General features: G+C 39.2%; 1 protein-coding gene across 1 annotated transcript in view; it reads left to right on the top strand.

Annotated features, from left to right (window-relative positions):
* Positions 1–18,701, top strand: part of THSD7A (thrombospondin type 1 domain containing 7A) — a gene marked incomplete at both ends in the record, with an annotated part of 144,441 nt that overhangs the window by 82,816 nt on the left and 42,924 nt on the right. The window contains 1 exon segment of the mRNA XM_081346261.1: positions 1,517–1,780. Coding sequence (XP_081202387.1) covers positions 1,517–1,780 — 264 coding nt within the window.

Here is an 18,701-nt window from a genome sequence, read left to right on the forward strand (position 1 = left end):
CTGTTTCATTATTTTTTAAAAAAGTTAAATACCTTGGGCTGCAATTATACACATAATTTACCAGCTTCAATCATAGTCAGTACAATTTTGATGAACAAATAGACAATTTTAAAGTCTTGACATCAAGTGAGAAAATGCACTATTTGAATAACAGAAATATTGATAACCTAATAATTAGTTGTAGCATTGAATGCCTATATCACATTAGCCAAGGACCGATAGCTTGAATAAATTTAATTTAGGAAAATTCTACATAATCCAAACTGCAAAATAAAGCAATGAAAGAAATATTTCTGCTAGAGAATTTGGCATTATTCAGTAAGCCAAACAAAGGCTGATCAATTAATAGCCTAGGATGCTTTCTACAAAGTATGTTATTGTTCATTTTAAAGAACTTTCAAATTTAATCAAAGCTGAGTTTAGCAATGGTATATTTACTCATCCTCTTGCATGTGAGCAAATGTAATCATGCTGACTTTTCAAGCTGAATCTTTTTACATCACATAAAATTAGTATGTTCAAAAATATTACATGTGTGTCACAGTGGAAATGGCAATAAATTGAAAAGTGATTTAATACTTAGATTTATATGAGGAAAAATTGACATAAACACATTTTAAAGATATTTTTGCCACAACTGCTGTAGAAGTGATGAAAACCAATACCAGTAAGCAGAAAACAACAAACAACAGTTTGGTATTTATGTGAACACTCACACAGGGCGTAGGATCATGGAATTGTAGGTTAAGTTGGAATGTTGAGTACCTAATTAAGGCTAAAGGAAATGTAGCACAAGCAACAAAATATATCTTTCATCGGAAGTTCAATTGATAACATTATTCCGGGAGTAGATGGAAGGAATATTGCTAAGGAACATGATATTATTAATGATATTATCAATGATATTATCAATTATTCCCCATTCTTGAAAATTCACATAAAAGGTCTCAAATTATTCTAAATTTCAAATATGTGTATCAGAATTAACATTAAAACTTAATATAGGTACTTTATAGTCAGAATTCACACACAGCTCATTGTGTATACATCTTATGCATAAGGTGACATGGCTTGTAATCTCTCCAGTCTGATGATTTTGCCCAGAGATTGGACTAGAAGACCTCCAAGGTCCCTTCCAACTCTGTTATGCTATTCTATAGTAAGTTCATCACTACTCATTTGATTGCAGATATGAAAGCTGAACTGGGATTTATTACTGAGATTTGCTGAGCTGAGAAAAGTAGAACTGACCTAACTCTGCCTATTTTAATTTTTAGTTCAGCACCAACTCAGACTGGGAGTTAGGTGATTCACAGAAAATCTCAACTTGTTCACTAGAAAAAAATGTTTTATTATTGTTTTAAAACTTGATAACAGCCTGTTATACTTCAAAGTAAATATATTCAATCTGTCCAATCAGCAATGTATTTTCCCACATACATTCATTTAGGGCATGAACCAAATTTTATGTCAGAGTCAAGAAAACACTTTCTGAAACTCTTTCTCTCTATTTCAGGGAAAAGTAAGAAGAAAGAGAAATGTAAAAATCCTCAACTGTACCCACTCATTGAGACCCAATTCTGCCAGTGTGACAAATACAATGCCCAACCAGTTGGGAACTGGTCAGACTGTATATTACCTGAAGGCAAAGTGGACATACTTATGGGAATGAAAGTTCAAGGAGATATCAAAGAGTGTGGACAAGGCTACCGTTATCAAGCCATGGCTTGCTATGATCAAAGCAATAGACTTGTTGAAACATCCCGGTGCAACAGTCATGGTATTTAAAATAATATTGTTCTCTTCTATGAATTTCTTCTATATTCAATTTTACAGTAGCTCTAATGTATTTTAGTTTACGAGTATTATGGTACTAAACCGTTTCTTATTTAATTAGTTGAAAGGCAAAAGTTTCATTTATATCTAACAAAGACTAGATTATGTCATGATCTCTCTCTCTCTCTCCTCTCTCTCTCTCTCTCTCTCTCTCTCTCTGTTTGTTTGTCTCTCTCTCTGTGTGTGTGTGTGTGTGTGTGTGTAGCAGGAGAACAATGATGTCTTCAAAATCTAAGGCTAAAGCTTGCAGATTCCCTCAGAAACCCCTGAAAGTTTGGAGTTACAGAACTAGATCTAGATTAATTGGTATAGTTTCATTGAAATAAATGAACTTTCAGTTTGGTGTCACTTTGAGTTGATTTCAATGGGCTGTAATATCAATGTAATAATGTAATAATCCATTACTTTTCTAGTGATGTCACATTTTTGGAGCCTCAAAATCATTTCATTCTCCAAAGTTGTATTTTTTGGAATCAGATGATTCCAGCTTTGTTCCAATGTCTTTGCTATTTTTCTGTTATAATGCTGTTTTTATTAATTTCCATTATTCAGCTATTAGTTTATGGAGTGTGTGCCTTTTAAAAATTCTTATATCCATAAGCTGCTTACAGCATATTTTTGAGAGATGTACACTCCCCCAATGGATTAGCTTTGTTATCTGGTATGGGTTATTGATCCAGCATTACTCTTAGATGTTCAGATGCCTCTTCAGATTGAAAGGACCTTTTACTACCAAGCTGGATAGTTTGACAATCTTCTTTTTCAGAATATTTCACTGTGTTTTGTGAGTGGGAGATTTCAGAAATGTCTGCTGATTCTGAATAGGGCCATCAAAGTATTGATAGAGGCAGGATCATTTTAACTACTTCTCATCCACACTTGAACTAATGCACTAGCTTCTAGTTAATGTTTAGGCCAAGTTTTAAAATTGACTGCTTTTATTCCATCAAGTCTTAATTTCCTGAAAAGGAATTAAGCTATCCATGCCTTAATAGCATCTTCAAAGTCTCTGATCTGAGTATAGTTTATTAAAAACCATGTTTGGTAAGTAATCACGGAAAGGGACTAGTAATATGCATCTTAAAGAAAAGCTTCCCTGCTATAAACCCTCAGCATCCTCCTTGAGAACTGATTATGGACCCAGGCTTTTTTTAAAAAAAAAAATTATGTCACTGGAAGTTGTTGAGACTTTTGTTTTTCTATTATGTCTGAATGTCTTTTTTATTGTATGGTTTTATGTTTTATTTAGTCTGTCAATTGCTCTTTATCCTTTATTTAAAATGAGCCAGAGAAATGTTGCAAAATGATATAAATCAGTAAAAATGAAGAAAGCAAGATTTAAGATCTCTAAATAAATAAATATTTTTAGATGATCAGGGAAAGATAGCTTTGTATGGATGCTACTCATTAACTATACCTGTAATGTGAAATCTTCTACACTGAATGTTGGAGTAGACAAAGGAAACTCAAGTTGAGCGTTGTATGCATATCACTTTTGTAAATGATACAATTCCTAGTATATTTTCAAATGCCCTCTTTGAATACCAGAAATTTAACATTTTAGCTTTTACATATAAATAATGCTGGTTTTCATAGTGTCTAGGGATAAGAGAGATGCCCAACTTTTTTAGGCTTTAGACTCCACTTAGCTAGTGATCTGTTTTTTGTGAAATAACATTGCAAAACAGTGGTGGATATAGCTAGGACTAAATCTAATTTCATGTCATTTACACTTTATTTAATAAAAAAAATAAATATATTTAATATAATTACTACTTATTCTTGGCAATGTAAACTGTAACTGCCATTCAGCCATAACTAAATACCTTTATAAAAACACAATTTAATAATGTTCTGGAGGTCTTTGGAGGTCATAGTCAAAATTTGTAGAGATCTAGGACCTCAGGTTGCAAACTTCCCTCCAAGCCGTTATGCTGGGCTAATCATTTATCCTATTTAGACATTACAGATGTATTTCAGTTTCTCAAATGAATGGTGGTGAATGGTGGATCTCTTGAATTTTCTTCATTCTCTAACCAAGTGCTTTTTAGTACAAATATCTGTTTGATAGGCAGATAAATGCTCTATTATAGGCATATGTTTGATGTCTTTGCCACTTGGAGTGAACTTTAAAATCATCACTTGTTAAATCCTACTTTTGCACATTTTTTTAGTTTTTAATCTATACCTCAAATAAATGTAAATATAATACTTTAAAATTGTTCAAAGTATGTACTGAATGTGGGTGCATTTCAAAACAAACTTCCAAATGACATTGCCTTGTGAATATTTAAAGTATGCTGTACAAATAGTCACAGTAACATTATACATGATTCCTTTCTGTGAATTAATTACCGTATATACTTGAGTATAAGCCGAATTTTTCAGCCCACTTTTTGGGCTGAAAAATTCCACTTCGGCTTATACTCCAGTCAACAAAAAAACTTACCGAGGACTTGTGCGCGGCCGAGGCTTTGGTGCTTCCGGGATCGCGCGCACCTCTCCCAAGCCACCGCCGTCCGAGACCTGCCGAAGTTTGGGGAGGTTTGGGGAGGTGCGCGCGCACCTCCCCAAACCTCCCCAAATGTCGGCAGGTCTCCGTTCATCCGCGCCCTGCCTGCCTGCTTCTTTCCGCAGCGGAAAGAAGCAGGCAGGCAGGGCGTGGAGGAACGGAGACCTGCCGACGTTTGGGGAGGTTTGGCCGCCTCCCCAAACCTCCCCAAATGTCGGCAGGTCTCCGTTCCTCCTGCCGACGTTTGGGGAGGTTTGGGCGCCTCCCCAAACCTCCCCAGGTCTCCGTTCCTCCGCGCAGACCTGCCGACGTTTGGGGAGGTTTGGGCACCTCCCCAAACCTCCCCAAACGTCAGCAGCTCTCCGTTCCTCCTGCCGACGTTTGGGGAGGTTTGGGCGCCTCCCCAAACCTCCCCAGGTCTCCGTTCCTCCGCGCAGACCTGCCGACGTTTGGGGAGGTTTGGGCGCCTCCCCAAACCTCCCCAAACGTCGGCAGGTCTCCGTTCCTCCTGCCGACGTTTGGGGAGGTTTGGGCACCTCCCCAAACCTCCCCAGGTCTCCGTTCCTCCGCACAGACCTGCCGACGTTTGGGGAGGTTTGGGCGCCTCCCCAAACCTCCCCAGGTCTCCGTTCCTCCGCGCAGACCTGCCGACGTTTGGGGAGGTTTGGGCGCCTCCCCAAACCTCCCCAGGTCTCCGTTCCTCCTGCCGACGTTTGGGGAGGTTTGGGCGCCTCCCCAAACCTCCCCAGGTCTCCGTTCCTCCGCACAGACCTGCCGACGTTTGGGGAGGTTTGGGCGCCTCCCCAAACCTCCCCAAACCTCGGCAGGTCTCCGTTCCTCCTGCCGACGTTTGGGGAGGTTTGGGCGCCTCCCCAAACCTCCCCAGGTCTCCGTTCCTCCGCGCAGACCTGCCGACGTTTGGGGAGGTTTGGGCGCCTCCCCAAACCTCCCCAAGTCTCCGTTCCTCCTGCCGACGTTTGGGGAGGTTTGGGCACCTCCCCAAACCTCCCCAGGTCTCCGTTCCTCCGCGCAGACCTGCCGACGTTTGGGGAGGTTTGGGCGCCTCCCCAAACCTCCCCAAGTCTCCGTTCCTCCTGCCGACGTTTGGGGAGGTTTGGGCACCTCCCCAAACCTCCCCAGGTCTCCGTTCCTCCGCACAGACCTGCCGACGTTTGGGGAGGTTTGGGTGCCTCCCCAAACCTCCCCAAACGTCGCGCAGACCTGCCGACGTTTGGGGAGGCGCCCAAACCTCCCCAAACGTCGGCAGGAGGAACGGAGACCTGGGGAGGTTTGGGGAGGCGCCCAAACCTCCCCAAACGTCGGCAGGTCTGCGCGGAGGAACGGAGACCTGGGGAGGTATGGGGAGGCGCCCAAACCTCCCCAAACGTCGGCAGGAGGAACGGAGACCTGGGGAGGTTTGGGGAGGCGCCCAAACCTCCCCAAACGTTGGCAGGTCTGCGCGGAGGAACGGAGACCTGGGGAGGTTTGGGGAGGCGCCCAAACCTCCCCAAACGTCGGCAGGAGGAACGGAGACCTGCCGACGTTTGGGGAGGTTTGGGGAGGTGCCCAAACCTCCCCAAACGTCGGCAGGTCTGCGCGGAGGAACGGAGACCTGGGGAGGTTTGGGGAGGCGCCCAAACCTCCCCAAACATCGGCAGGAGGAACGGAGACCTGGGGAGGTTTGGGGAGGCGCCCAAACCTCCCCAAACGTCGGCAGGAGGAACGGAGACCTGCCGACGTTTGGGGAGGTTTGGGGAGGTGCGCGCGCACCTCCCCAAACCTCCCCAAACTTCGGCAGGTCTCCGGACGGCGGCGGCTTGGGAGAGGTGCGCGCGATCCTGGAAGCACCGAAGCCTCGGCCGCGCGCAAGTCCTCGGTAAGCTCCGGGCGGTCACTTGCTTCGCGTCTCCTGAGGGAAGGGGGGGCGACTGGAGCGGGCGTGTTTCCTCGCCTGCTGGGCGCCGCGATTTGCCCGGGGAACGCGCGGGCCCCGAATGGCAGCGTGGAGCGAGGAAGCGGACAGCCAGGGCTTCCCCGAGAGCCGTGGCCACACAGGGTATTCCTGTGTATTCAGGCTTGCAAAATGGCGGATCGAGCCTCTGCTGGCGGCAGAGGCTTGCAGAGCGCGGATCCAGCCTCCGCCGGCGGTGGAGGCTTGCAGAACGGCGGATCGGCTTATACTCGAGTCAACAACTTTTCCCAGTTTTTGGGGGTGAAATTGGGGGTCTCGGCTTATACTCGAGTCGGCTTATACTCAAGTATATACGGTATATCATTTATGTCCTTATTTTTTGTGAACATTAGTGTGGCACTGATAGCATGTGTTAAGAGTATGCATAAAATGAGAGTTGAAGGCAAAAAATTGTTTCAGGGTATGAATGTAGTATTTGTCTTCCATTCTTAAAAGTAGCTGTGCCTTTTCTTATGATCTTGTACCCCTAAGAAAAGATGTACTTGGTTTAAGGAGATGTAGAGAGGTGCTAAATTTAGAAAAGTACCTTTTGCTTTTGAAGTACCTCAAAGCCTTCATATACACTTTATATGAAGCATAATATTTAGCCTATCCTACCTGGGCAAATTAGTTGCCTCCACACCCACCCACCCTTTTTTTCCAATCATTCCTCCTTCATATTCCTGTCTTATTTATGAATGGCAATTCACTACTTACAATTTTTATTGCCAGCCTTTAGATATTTCAGTGGAAATCAGAACAAAATATAAAGCTTGTGCCTGTGAACAGAGATAACCTTATAAATACTTTGTCCTAACCTATGAAAAAAATGTAAAGGTTACTGCCTAACTATTGAATAGCACAGGGAAATCAACTAGGAGACCTTGAAGATGGCAAGAATGATGAGGTTTATTCATTTTGCCCATACTTAGTTTATGGTCTCTCAGTTCTACTCAAAACTAATTGACATGTCCATAATCTTTTGAAAGATAGCCCAGTCCCTGTGATTATCAGAGCACAAATAACTGAGGTTTCTCTGAAGTTTCTCTGCCCTATATCGTACGCTGGCATAAGGCTATTCAGATTGCATAGGCAATTTATACTTCCAGTAATAGTAATGGATTAACGATGGTCCTTTAGAAAAAATAGCAGCCCAACAGTACATATTATCATATGCTTTCCATACATACAATTGCGACCAACCTCCATCTTCCACTGCAGATATAAAAAGCATTAAACCAAATCTAACAAATATCCTATAGATCTCAAATAAGATAGCACATGGGATTAGTATATATTCTATTTATCATCAATTGATATCTATTTTCAGTGGAATCTTTATATTTGACTCCCTAATGATTTATTCAAGACTCTTTTTTCTACTAGTGTTGTCAGTGACAATTTTAGCAGTAGAAAGCCAGTATTTCTATTAAATATTGATTTGAACACTTGAGAATACTGCATAGTATTCTTTTTGTTCATTTATTTTGTAATATAGACAAAACACTGTCAGCTGCTTGCATGATTTGTCATTTCAATTTCTATATAGCCATGTCATTTTGGGGACAGTGTTGGAATTGAAGACTAAAAGGGCCTTAAATTGTATGATGTATCAGTTTGTGGCTTCAAATTCAGAGGCTGAAGATCTTGAATAGATTGTTTTTTATCCTGTACCACAGGAATTAACTGAAATGAGGGTCCACATGGCACTTAAATCTTTGTGTGGTGATATTTTATCTGCTATTTTGATGAACTTGATATACTTATCCTTGAGACAGTGCTGGCAACAGCAAAATGAACTATTTCAATGCAGGAAAGGATTAATGAATTCAGGTAATAAAAAGATGGATTTTAATTGCAGGAACAAAGGGAAAAAATCGTAACAGTAAGAACAGGTCAACCATTGAATCAACTATCTAGAGCGGTGGTGGGCTTCTCTTCATTTGATGTGGTCATGTAGAAGCCAGACAGTTATTTGCTGGGATGACTTACTTTGAATGCCTATCCTAAGCCAGGATTTGAACTTGGTAACCTAGATGGCATTTTCCAAAGCTATGACAAAGCAAGCATGCAGTAAATCTGACGAACTGCTAATGAAGTGGGCCATTATTACTTTATTGCCTTCTTGGCTATGCACCCATAAAGAAGAATCTGATTGTTAAAATTATTCTTCCTTTTTTTAACTAGCCTGCTGCTGCATCTGCCATGAACTTCTGCTTAGAAGCATACTATTTCCACTGAAATTTATGTGTGATTTTTGCATTCTCTTGAACTGCAATCTTTTAACATAAGTTTCCCTTGCCCATCTTTGAGGTTCTGTGTTTCAGATATTGAACAATTCTGTTGTGTAGCTGGTTCTTGGCAGGCAATAAGCGAGACAGAAGGTTGCAAAGAGGAACAGAACTGAAACAGAGGCTGCTGTGCAGCTACTTATATGGTTGGCCACTAGGTGGCGGCCAATAGGCTTATAGGAACCCATTCCCACCCCAAATCATCCAATGTTTTTCTTGGAGACAGCAAGTCTGGCTTAGTCAGTAACCATTACACAGCAGCATTCAAACAGACACATGAAACAGTTCAAGTAAAAATCCCAATACATTATAAATTCCACAGTTCTTCCCCCTACCCCAACCCACCAGACATTATTCTCTAAAGTTAACCTTGGTTTATCCAGAGTATAAATCAAGGTAAATAATTTCAGTTCAGATCTAAACATGTTTTTGAAATTATTTGATGGGTGCAAAAAACAATAGTTAAAACATGATTGACCTGATAAATGAATCAGCCCAGTTTATAATAAGTCATTTTCTCTGTGAAATCATACTTTAGGTTTCTGTTGATAATTATGTTGCCATGGCAGGTAAAAACTATTCTAGCAGCCTTACAGATGTTTCTATTGTTTTAGAAACAAATGATACCAGACACTCTTTTATCACTGTAATCCAAGATCATGATGTTTAATAGAGCAATTGGGAATTAAGTGTATCTTCTCTTGTAACTCTTTTCATGGTCCTCACTTTGATGCAACAGTATGATTTAATGTTTTTACAGGTCATAATGCCCTTCTTAATTTGTGTCAGTCTGTTTTTAAGGCCTTAGGCACATTCAACCAGTCCAGAATGGCTTCTCAGCTGCCTTATTAGTATGAGATTATTTTCCCCTTTAGCATTAATTAAATGAAATACATTGATTTGTGCTGAGTCTACACAGTTTTGTGTGGTTGCAAGGCTTAAGCAAGGGATTAGAGTATTGGAAAATGTTTCCAGAGCAGCTGTTGGGAATATCCATGTGAATTTCTTATTTTATTGCTTGTGCTTTTAGTAATAACTTTTGGAGGCTATATAAATGATTCCATACTGTATAGTTGCAGGCAACACTAGTTTACATTGTGTATTTTTAACATTTTAAAATGTCTTTTAATATACTATCCCAAGGCTATGAGACAGGAAGGCAAAATAAAATAAAATATATTTTTAGTTGTTTGCTTTGCACTATACCCTACCCAATATGTACAATTATTTACCCAGTTGTTTTTAAAATTATGTATTCTGTTGTTAGCCATTTCAAATATTTTATAAAGTTATTGATTAAATTAAATACACAATGAACCAGAATTGAAGCTACTACAGTATACCTGAATACTCAGTTAAACAATTCCTTTTTCCTGTGTCCCACAATGCTATTAATTAAACGAAAGTTTTATTGGAACCAGTGGAACAAGTCTCTAAAAAAGCATAGAATATAAAATATGCAGTAAGAATATTATCATATCATCTTTGTCTCCTTCCTTCCTTCCTTCCTTCCTTCCTCCCACCCTCCCTCCCTCCTTTCTTTCTTTCTTTCTTTCTTTCTTTCTTTCTTTCTTTCTTTCTTTCTTTCTTTCTTTCTTTCTTTCTTTCTTTCTTTCTTTCTTTCTTTCTGTCTTTCTTGATTGTCCTCTTCTAGGCAGTTGATGTAAGAGTTTTGTTAAAAAGAATACAATTTCTTTTCTTCATAGTACAATTGAGATCTAGCAGGATTTTTTTTAAAAAAAAATTCAGTGCATCTTCATCATGCAAATCTGATAAGACTTCCAATATCAATATTATCATACATGAATTCAGTGCTTTTTTTTCTTAAAAAAGGTGCCAGAACTCAGAGGTGCTGTCACTGGAGCGATGCCGGTGTCTGTAAGAACCCCCTCTTGCTAAGGCGTCACCTTGTCCTTTGCACCCCCGCCCCTGCAGCTTGGAGCCGCAGGCCACGGGGATTCTTCTTCCCACAGCCGCCGTGGGGATTCCCCTCCCTGCAGTTGCTACATCACAGCCCATGCTGAGCCCCCACCCGGAGCTGCTCCGAACCCCGACCCAGGGTTGTGTTCCTCGTGGCAGCGGTCTCCGGCGCTGAACAGCTGACGGCCTCTGGCCCCAGTACTCTTTCACTTACTGCCCCGTTGCTTCCAAACGCAATAAGTGAGCGAGCAAGTAGCATTTGAAAGCGTTTAGAAGTGACAGGGCAGTGAGTAAATGAGCAAATGGCATTTGGGAGCATTTGGAAGCAGTAAGTGAGTGTGTGAATGAGCAAATGGCATTTGGAAGCGACTAAGTGAGCGAGTGAGCAAGAGGCCTTTGAAAGAGATGGAGTGAGTGGGGGAGAGACTGAACAAGGTGCCTTTTAAAGAGACGGAGGAGTAAGAGAGACAGGAGGCTTTTGTGAGCAAAGTGTGAGTGAGTGGAGGGGGGATTTTGCAAGCAAAGGGTGAGAGACAAAGGGAAAAGTGAGAGGAGAAGGAAAAAAGAAAAGGCACTGACCTGACTTCCTCTGTTGCAGGAGTAAAAGGAAGCATTAACATTGAACCTCAACTTTTTACTTTTCTATAACATTATAAACTAGCCATTTCTATAACAATAAATGAATCTAACCAATGAAAATTACCCCTTAATTCGTTCAATGTTTGTAGCTTCCTCAATTTGGTATACTCCAAGTATGTTGGGACTGCAATTCCTAGAATTCCTAGGTATCTGGGAACACATTTTCAAATTTCACATTTGAAAAGCCTGTTTGTGGCATTATAAATTAAGTGCCTTAAATTTAAGGTAGACAATTGGATAAGCATGAAGGATTTTAGACATTCAGCTATAAATGGCATTTTCTTGCTTAGCAACCAGAGATACCAGATTCTAAAATCAGATTGTTTTCTTCTGTGATCTCTGTTTATGTGCTATCTCTTTCTAAGTTCTAAGAATATACATCTGTATAAACATCTGACAGCCTATCCTCTAGAGCAGACATGTCAAACACAAGGCCCGGGGGCCAGATCCGGCCCGCGAAGTGGTTTCATGTGGCCCGCGAAGCCATCCTGGAAACAGTGAGGGAACAGCCCCCACTGCCTTGGCCCTGGCCCAGAGACCCTCCTCCTGCCAGAGACCCTCAGATCTGTCCCACTCAAACGATGTAGAGCTGGCCACACCCACCCAGTAGGCCATACGCACTCTAGCCACGCCCACCCAGTAGGCCACGCCCACCTGGCCCTCTGAGGGCAACTGCAAGGCTGATGCGGCCCTCAATGAAATTGAGTTTGACACCCCTGCTCTAGAACATCCATTCCTCTTTTCATTTTAATGCATTAGACAACTAACTTTTTCTAGCTGACATTGACTTTTTTTATGCTTGTAGAGGTATGCTTGTTCAGAAAAAGTGAAAACGTTGATTATTTTTTATAAAAAGTTAGAATTGTAATTGAGCTGATATAATATGATATAGCAGGGTTGATAAAGCAGTGTAAATTGATTATATAATTGAAGAGAAGCTGAACCTTTCTTGCCAGAGTTGTTATCAGGCTTAATACACAGAAGTGCATACACACCCACAGCTACATGTATGTGCATGTATGTGTGACCATGAATGGTTCCAGCATTTTCAAAATAGAAGATATTATGGGAAAAGTGAGTGAGTGAGAGAGAGAAAGAGATGAGATTCTTAACTGAAATGTACAAAGAATATGGAAGATCTATGCAAGGACTTAATGTGGTTTTGGGAACACTTCCTGACACATAACGTCAGCTGACACTTAGGGCTGAGTTGGTGTCTTTCATTTTTTTTAATGTGGCTTGTTTGAACCTGCAACAAATCTGTTGTTCTTTGTTGTTTTTGTTTCCAAACTTTTATTTCTTCTGAGCTAACGTATGATTCACTTTTCCGTTGGATGAACCATTTCTGTTTCTTGGACTTTTCCTTCTGTTATTTTGCTTTGTGAGGTTTTTGTTTTTTGTTTTTCTTTTTGGAGATATCAACTTTTAAATTCAGTGTGTTAAAGCAATTCAACACATATTTTTCCTTTTTTTCTCAATACAATAGCCTCTCATTATAATTGACAGCCAGGGTTGCTAACAATTATAAGGGCTGAAGTTAATTTAAAGGGATTTGATAAGGTAAATCATAGTCTCCTTTTTTGATAAAGTGGAAAAATGGGCTTAATGGCCCCACTGTGCATGGATTCATAGTTGACTTCAGAGTCATCCTGGTGAGATAGTCAGCATATAAATTTAATAAATAACTTTTTTTTTCAAATGCCCCTATCAGGAATTAAATTTGAATGAAGTTTCAGAAAAGCAAATATTCTGTGCTGGTGGTACTAAGCTCCCAAAGATCTAGCATGGGATCAATGAATTCTTCCTAATAAAAATAACTTCCTGCCTTTTTCTAATCATCATTTCTTCCCTACAGCAATTTGAAAAGTAAAACAAAGTGAAACAAACCACTACTCTCTCCATGCAGGGAAAATTTCCTTGAGTCATACTTGGATATCCTATTTGCAAATACTATCTTACTTACCTAGTTCAGATGGTGTAGTTGGGGAGCAGGGAAGAGTGCAAAGTTCCTGCCTTGCCTGTGCAACATTAGCCATCTGGGTCTTTTGGCGTGCTCAGCAGCAATTCCTATTGGCTTTCGAAAGCCAATAGCCTAGCTGACTCAGGAATTCTGGGAGTTGAAGTCCACGAGTCATAAAAGAGCCAAGGTTGCAATGGGTTTCGAAAGCCAATAGCAGCACAGCTTGTGCAAAAGCTTTTTGGGGGTTTTTTTGCAAAAAAAAAAGATGCTAGAATGCCGTTCTGAACGTTCTATGAGAAAAAAAGCCCTGCATGAAATAGTGCTGAATCCACAGTAAATCAGCATTAGAACACAAAAAGTAAAACTGACCATGATATTGTGGCATGGAATGAGTTTAGTTGAAATGACATGGTCATATTTCATTGTAAATAAAAAATTGGGCAAGTTGGAAGGAAAAATAAACAATGAAAGTTACTACTCTATTATCTTTATTTTTTTTGTAATATATTTTATTAATTTTAAAAAAAAACTATAAATCACTTAATAATTGGTGAACAGTGTGTTGGCTGGGTTACATTTGTAAAACAATCATCAACAATTAATTTCTATAATCCATATTCCAAATAATAATATTAGCTGATTTCCTCTTTCCCCAAAATATTCTCTTTGCAAACATTGAGTTAATACAATTCTTATTGTTTTGATAAATAACAATTGAATATATATATATATATATATATATATATATATATATATATATATATATATATATATATATATATATATATATATATATTCCAATATTCCTAAAAATAATAATCATATCAGTATAATATTTCTTTTCTATTCCGTCATTCTGGTTCCCTTATCATAAATCCTGTTACAATCCTTATTTTAGTTTATTTCTCCCACCAAATTCTAGATATTCTTACTAGTGAAGATTTTCTCAAAAAATAATTACATTTACATTTACAAATTTAGCTCTATTTTTTTCGTATAAGCTATCTCACACTTTTACATTTCTTAAGAAATAGATAAAACAATAAAAAACAAAAAAACAGAAAAAGGAGAGCAAGAGTAAAGATGCATAAGAAATGACATACTATTTTAAATATATATCCCTCCAAGGCTAGTATATATTTATTTCCTTATTTCCTTATTGCCTCCTTAAGTAACACCAGCTGCCTGCAATTAGTGCAGGTTCGCATCCCACCAGGCTCAAGGTTGACTCAGCCTTCCATCCTTCCGAGGTAGGTAAAATGAGGACCCAGATTGTTGGGGGCAATTAAGCTGACTTTGTAATAATGCTGCTTGGGGGGGGGGCGAAAGCCCTAATAAGCAGGCATATACATAGAATGAAGGCTACTGCTAAGCTTGTAAGCCGCCCTGAGTCTTCGGAGAAGGGCGGGATATAAATGGAATTAAAATAAAATAAATAAATAAATTTCTTACTCTTTTTAACCATAATTAAGAATATATTTAATCTTTAATCTTTAAACATTCCTTTCAATACATCTAGTCATCTAGTCCTTTAACTCTTATTTAAAACATTTTTTATCCATTATAATTTTCTTAAATTCAGTCAAGTATCTAAAACATTTCCTTCATTTAAATCATTTCAACTTTTTTATATTACTCATAGCAAGAAAAAAACACACAAAAGACAAAAAAGCATACTATATTATTTAGAGAATTCATCCCTCTTAGAATAGCATATATATTCCAAAAATTTCTTATTTCTTTAACCATATTCAAACAAATGTTTCTTTTTTAAGTATTCTCTCTGATAAACCCCATCATCTATTTTCTTGGTTTCCATCTTAGTCTTTTTCCTTTACCCAGTATCTTTCTTAATCGATATATTTTGCTGAATCAAAAGGTTTTTCTGTATGTTGGTGTAAATATAAAATGTTGGTGTAGATATAAAAAATAAATCAGTATCTTTGTTAGGGGCATTTGCCCACTCATTTTTATAGAGAATCTTTTCCCTTCTTTTGCTCTCTGCTTCTCTTGTTGCTTTTGTGTCTCTCCAGTTCCAGTATTTTCCCTGGTATCTCTGTAGTACGTTTTCTCCAGTCTTTTTTTTTCGTCTCCAAGTTTGTTTTGTAGTGTTGAAATATAAGTTGTCTTTTCCAAATCTAGTATTTCTTGTAATTTTTTTCCCACTTGCATTAAATCAAACTCCTTTGTTTTGTAGCATTCCAACTTTAAGTCTCTATCCTCGAATTTATGTTCAGTCATCTGTTTTGTGTGTTCCTTTTCTTTTGTGTTTTCCTGAGGTTTTTTTTTTTGTATAAAATTGAATTGGAGATGAGTTGATTTATACTATTTTCAAAGTTATTCTGAATTTCTTTGTGATCTGAGATCATAGTTATTTGAATTAGTTGCAACATATTATATATCTCCTGTTGAAAAATATTCATTTTTTTCTTGATAAGTATTTCCTATAAATGTCTGATTTTCCATGATGACCAAAAGTCTAGATTTTCTGGCCCCCCCCGGAAATAACTTTGAAGTCAGAGTTGAATAAATAATTATAGTCCAGAGAGGTGTCAGCACCTCCGTGAAAGGTTCAATTCACTGCTTCTGTTAGCAAAAGGGTGGAGCAAAAAAACCCCTCCTTCACTCATGGACAGGTTTTTTTCCCCCTTCTTGGGAATCTCTCCCCTTCAGGAAAGTTGATAGGTAGGATAGAGAAAATCAATGTTCTTACCCAGATTCAAGCAAATTGTTTACGATCAGCTTAAAATAGTGCTTTTGACTTCAATTGCTCACAGCTTAGGCTAGAATCTGGAGTTAGGGTAGCCTTTCTCCTGTTGTTTTTGGAAGGCTTCTGCTGGACTGATTGGGGTGACCGCCATCTCTCCGAGGTCCCTGGGACTCCCTTCCTTCATTGCCACCTCTCCAGGGTGGCTTCTGGTCCATTTAGGGTCCCCTAACTGGACAAAACTCAGCTGGGGGGCATGAAGTCCCGAACCCCTCAACTGCTGTGTTGCGCACAGGACCGGAAGTCTATTTATCTTATCTCTAATAAACACTCAGATAAATGAGTTGTAATTAGGGAGTTAAATAAATTATGTAGTACTGTTTTCTCAAGAAATGTTCTAAGAAATCATTTCAGTTATTTTCACCAAGAGCCTTGGTGGAGCAGTGGGCTAATGCCTCCTTAAGTAACACCAGCTGCCTGCAATTAGTGCAGGTTCGCATCCCACCAGGCTCAAGGTTGACTCAGCCTTCCATCCTTCCGAGGTAGGTAAAATGAGGACCCAGATTGTTGGGGGCAATTAAGCTTACTTTGTAATAATGCCGCTGTGGTGTGTGTGAAAGTCCTAATAAGCAGGTATATACATAGAATGAAGGCTACTGCTTGTAAGCTTGTAAGCCGCCCTGAGTCTTCGGAGAAGGGCGGGATATAAATGGAATTAAAATAAAAAATAAATAAATAAAATATTCCATATTATTTTCAAATTCCTAGCACAGCAATCACAAGTGGTAAAATCTTGGAGATACAACTTTTAGCATGCCTGGAAACAGCCAAACTGGGGGAAATGGAGAGAAAAAACACAATATATCCATGTGCTTAAGAACACTAGTTGTTTAGACCATTTCAAAAAGGTTTTTTCAAAAAGTGCTATATTTATTATGGCAGACTTGGTTGACACCATATTCTAATATTTCAATTCACAAGAGAGATTCTGTTGCCATTTTGTCTGGTGTTACCCCTTCTAATTCCTCCATGTGTCATAACCTATGACTTGTCTACCAGCATGAAAAACTAGGGTAGCCTCTCTTCAGAAAAGAAGAGACAAAATTGCTGATGCAGAAGATCAGTTGCTGTATGCCGTTGAAGCCTTGGAGGCTAATCTCAAGAACAAGATAAAAGACATGGCATAGTTCAATTCATCATTTTGTGGGCTCTTGTGACAGACTCATGAATACAAATATTGTCAGGTGGATTGTAAATACCTTTGAAAGTCAAAGAAAATAAAAGAAGTGGTATCCTTGTCTAAAAACCTGGAAAAGGCAGAAGATCAGTATCTTCTGTGTGGAGTTCCATAATTTCTACCTTATATTTCTATAAATCTTTGTTCATATGAGTGGGTTTCAATTGTTCTTTATAAGGCTGCTGTGTCTTTTCAGAATGTGTCCAGCTTTATATATGATTATGTTTGTACTATAATTTTATTTACAGTGCCCAGGTTTGCCTTTGATGTAGGAGTGATATAAAAGACACAAAAGATAAAACAACAGAGTGATGTTTTGTTTTCCTGTGGAAAGGTTAACATCTACTTTTTCAATTTTTTATTTTTGTTATTTAGAAAATTATCTCTTCAATGTACTAGGATAATTACTATTGACCTTTGATTTTCTATTAGACACTGCTGATAAGATGAGCCTTTCTTTTGATCCTATCCAGCTTCATTAGGGGAAAGAATAATAGTGAATGATGAAATATAAAATACTTCATATTACTGTCTAAATTACATGAAATGATACTCATTTGAGATGCTCTTTTGTAGGTTCTGAATCGTCTCTGCCTTATTATTGTCAAGGACATATAAAATGTATCAAGGGCAGGCACATGAATTTTACCATGTTTCCTACTGAGTGTGCAGCTACTATTTAAAAATATACCTCCTTTTCTTCTTGTCTTACTGCACTCCATTATTTTAAGCAGTTAATTCCAAGCTTCCAAACACACTGCTTGCTTTTTTCATCTAACACAGAGTTCCCCATCCTTTCTGGCTTTGTGGACCAACCAGTGGTGGGAGTCAGCCAGTTTGCACCACTTCAGCAGAACCGGTAGCTATTTTTTTGTTGCCCAGGCCCAGAATGGGCTTCTGGAAGCGACATCCACACAGAGAACCAGTTGTTCACCTATTTGAATCCTACCACTGGGACCAGTGGAGTTGGGGAGAAGGGATGGTTACATATGATTGGTGGGCAAGCGCACACACACACACACACACAGCTCCATTTGCACAAGTGGCAAGCACCCATACCTGGTGCTTGTGAATATGGAGCGCACACGCTCACCTGCTTCTTGCACAAGTGGGGGATGTGTGCATTCAGCCACCACTTCCACGGTCTGGTTCTGAACTGCTGAAGGGTCAGTAGAGGGCTGTAGCACAAGGTTGGGGACTGCTGATCTAAAGTATTCACACACACATAGACACACACATCTTTACATATATAAATAGAACAGACAGGTGGGTATCTGTCTTATCACATCCCAAGTATCCCTTACTATCCTGAATGAATTATATTTTTATAGTGATACCTAGCACAGTTCATTTCCTCAAGAATAGTTAAAATTACTTTGTATAGAAACTGATTGGCTTATTTTAGAGTTGGGGATATAGTTTTTTCTTTCAAAATCTTCTTTGTCTTTATAAACCATCCTTTTTCCCCTCTATTATGGCTGATTTTTTAACTGATTAATATTCCATTTAAATTAAACTTTTCCCTCTGTTAAGCTGTCAGTGTCTTTTGTTTGCCATCTCCTTACCTGAACCTACAGACCTCTTTGCATGTGCACTTCTCTGATACTTCTGATCTATCTCTGACTCTTTTTGTCTGTCCTTTATTTTA

This window comes from Vipera berus (genome assembly GCF_964194415.1).
Source record: "Vipera berus genome assembly, chromosome: Z".
Lineage (NCBI taxonomy): Eukaryota > Metazoa > Chordata > Lepidosauria > Squamata > Viperidae > Vipera > Vipera berus.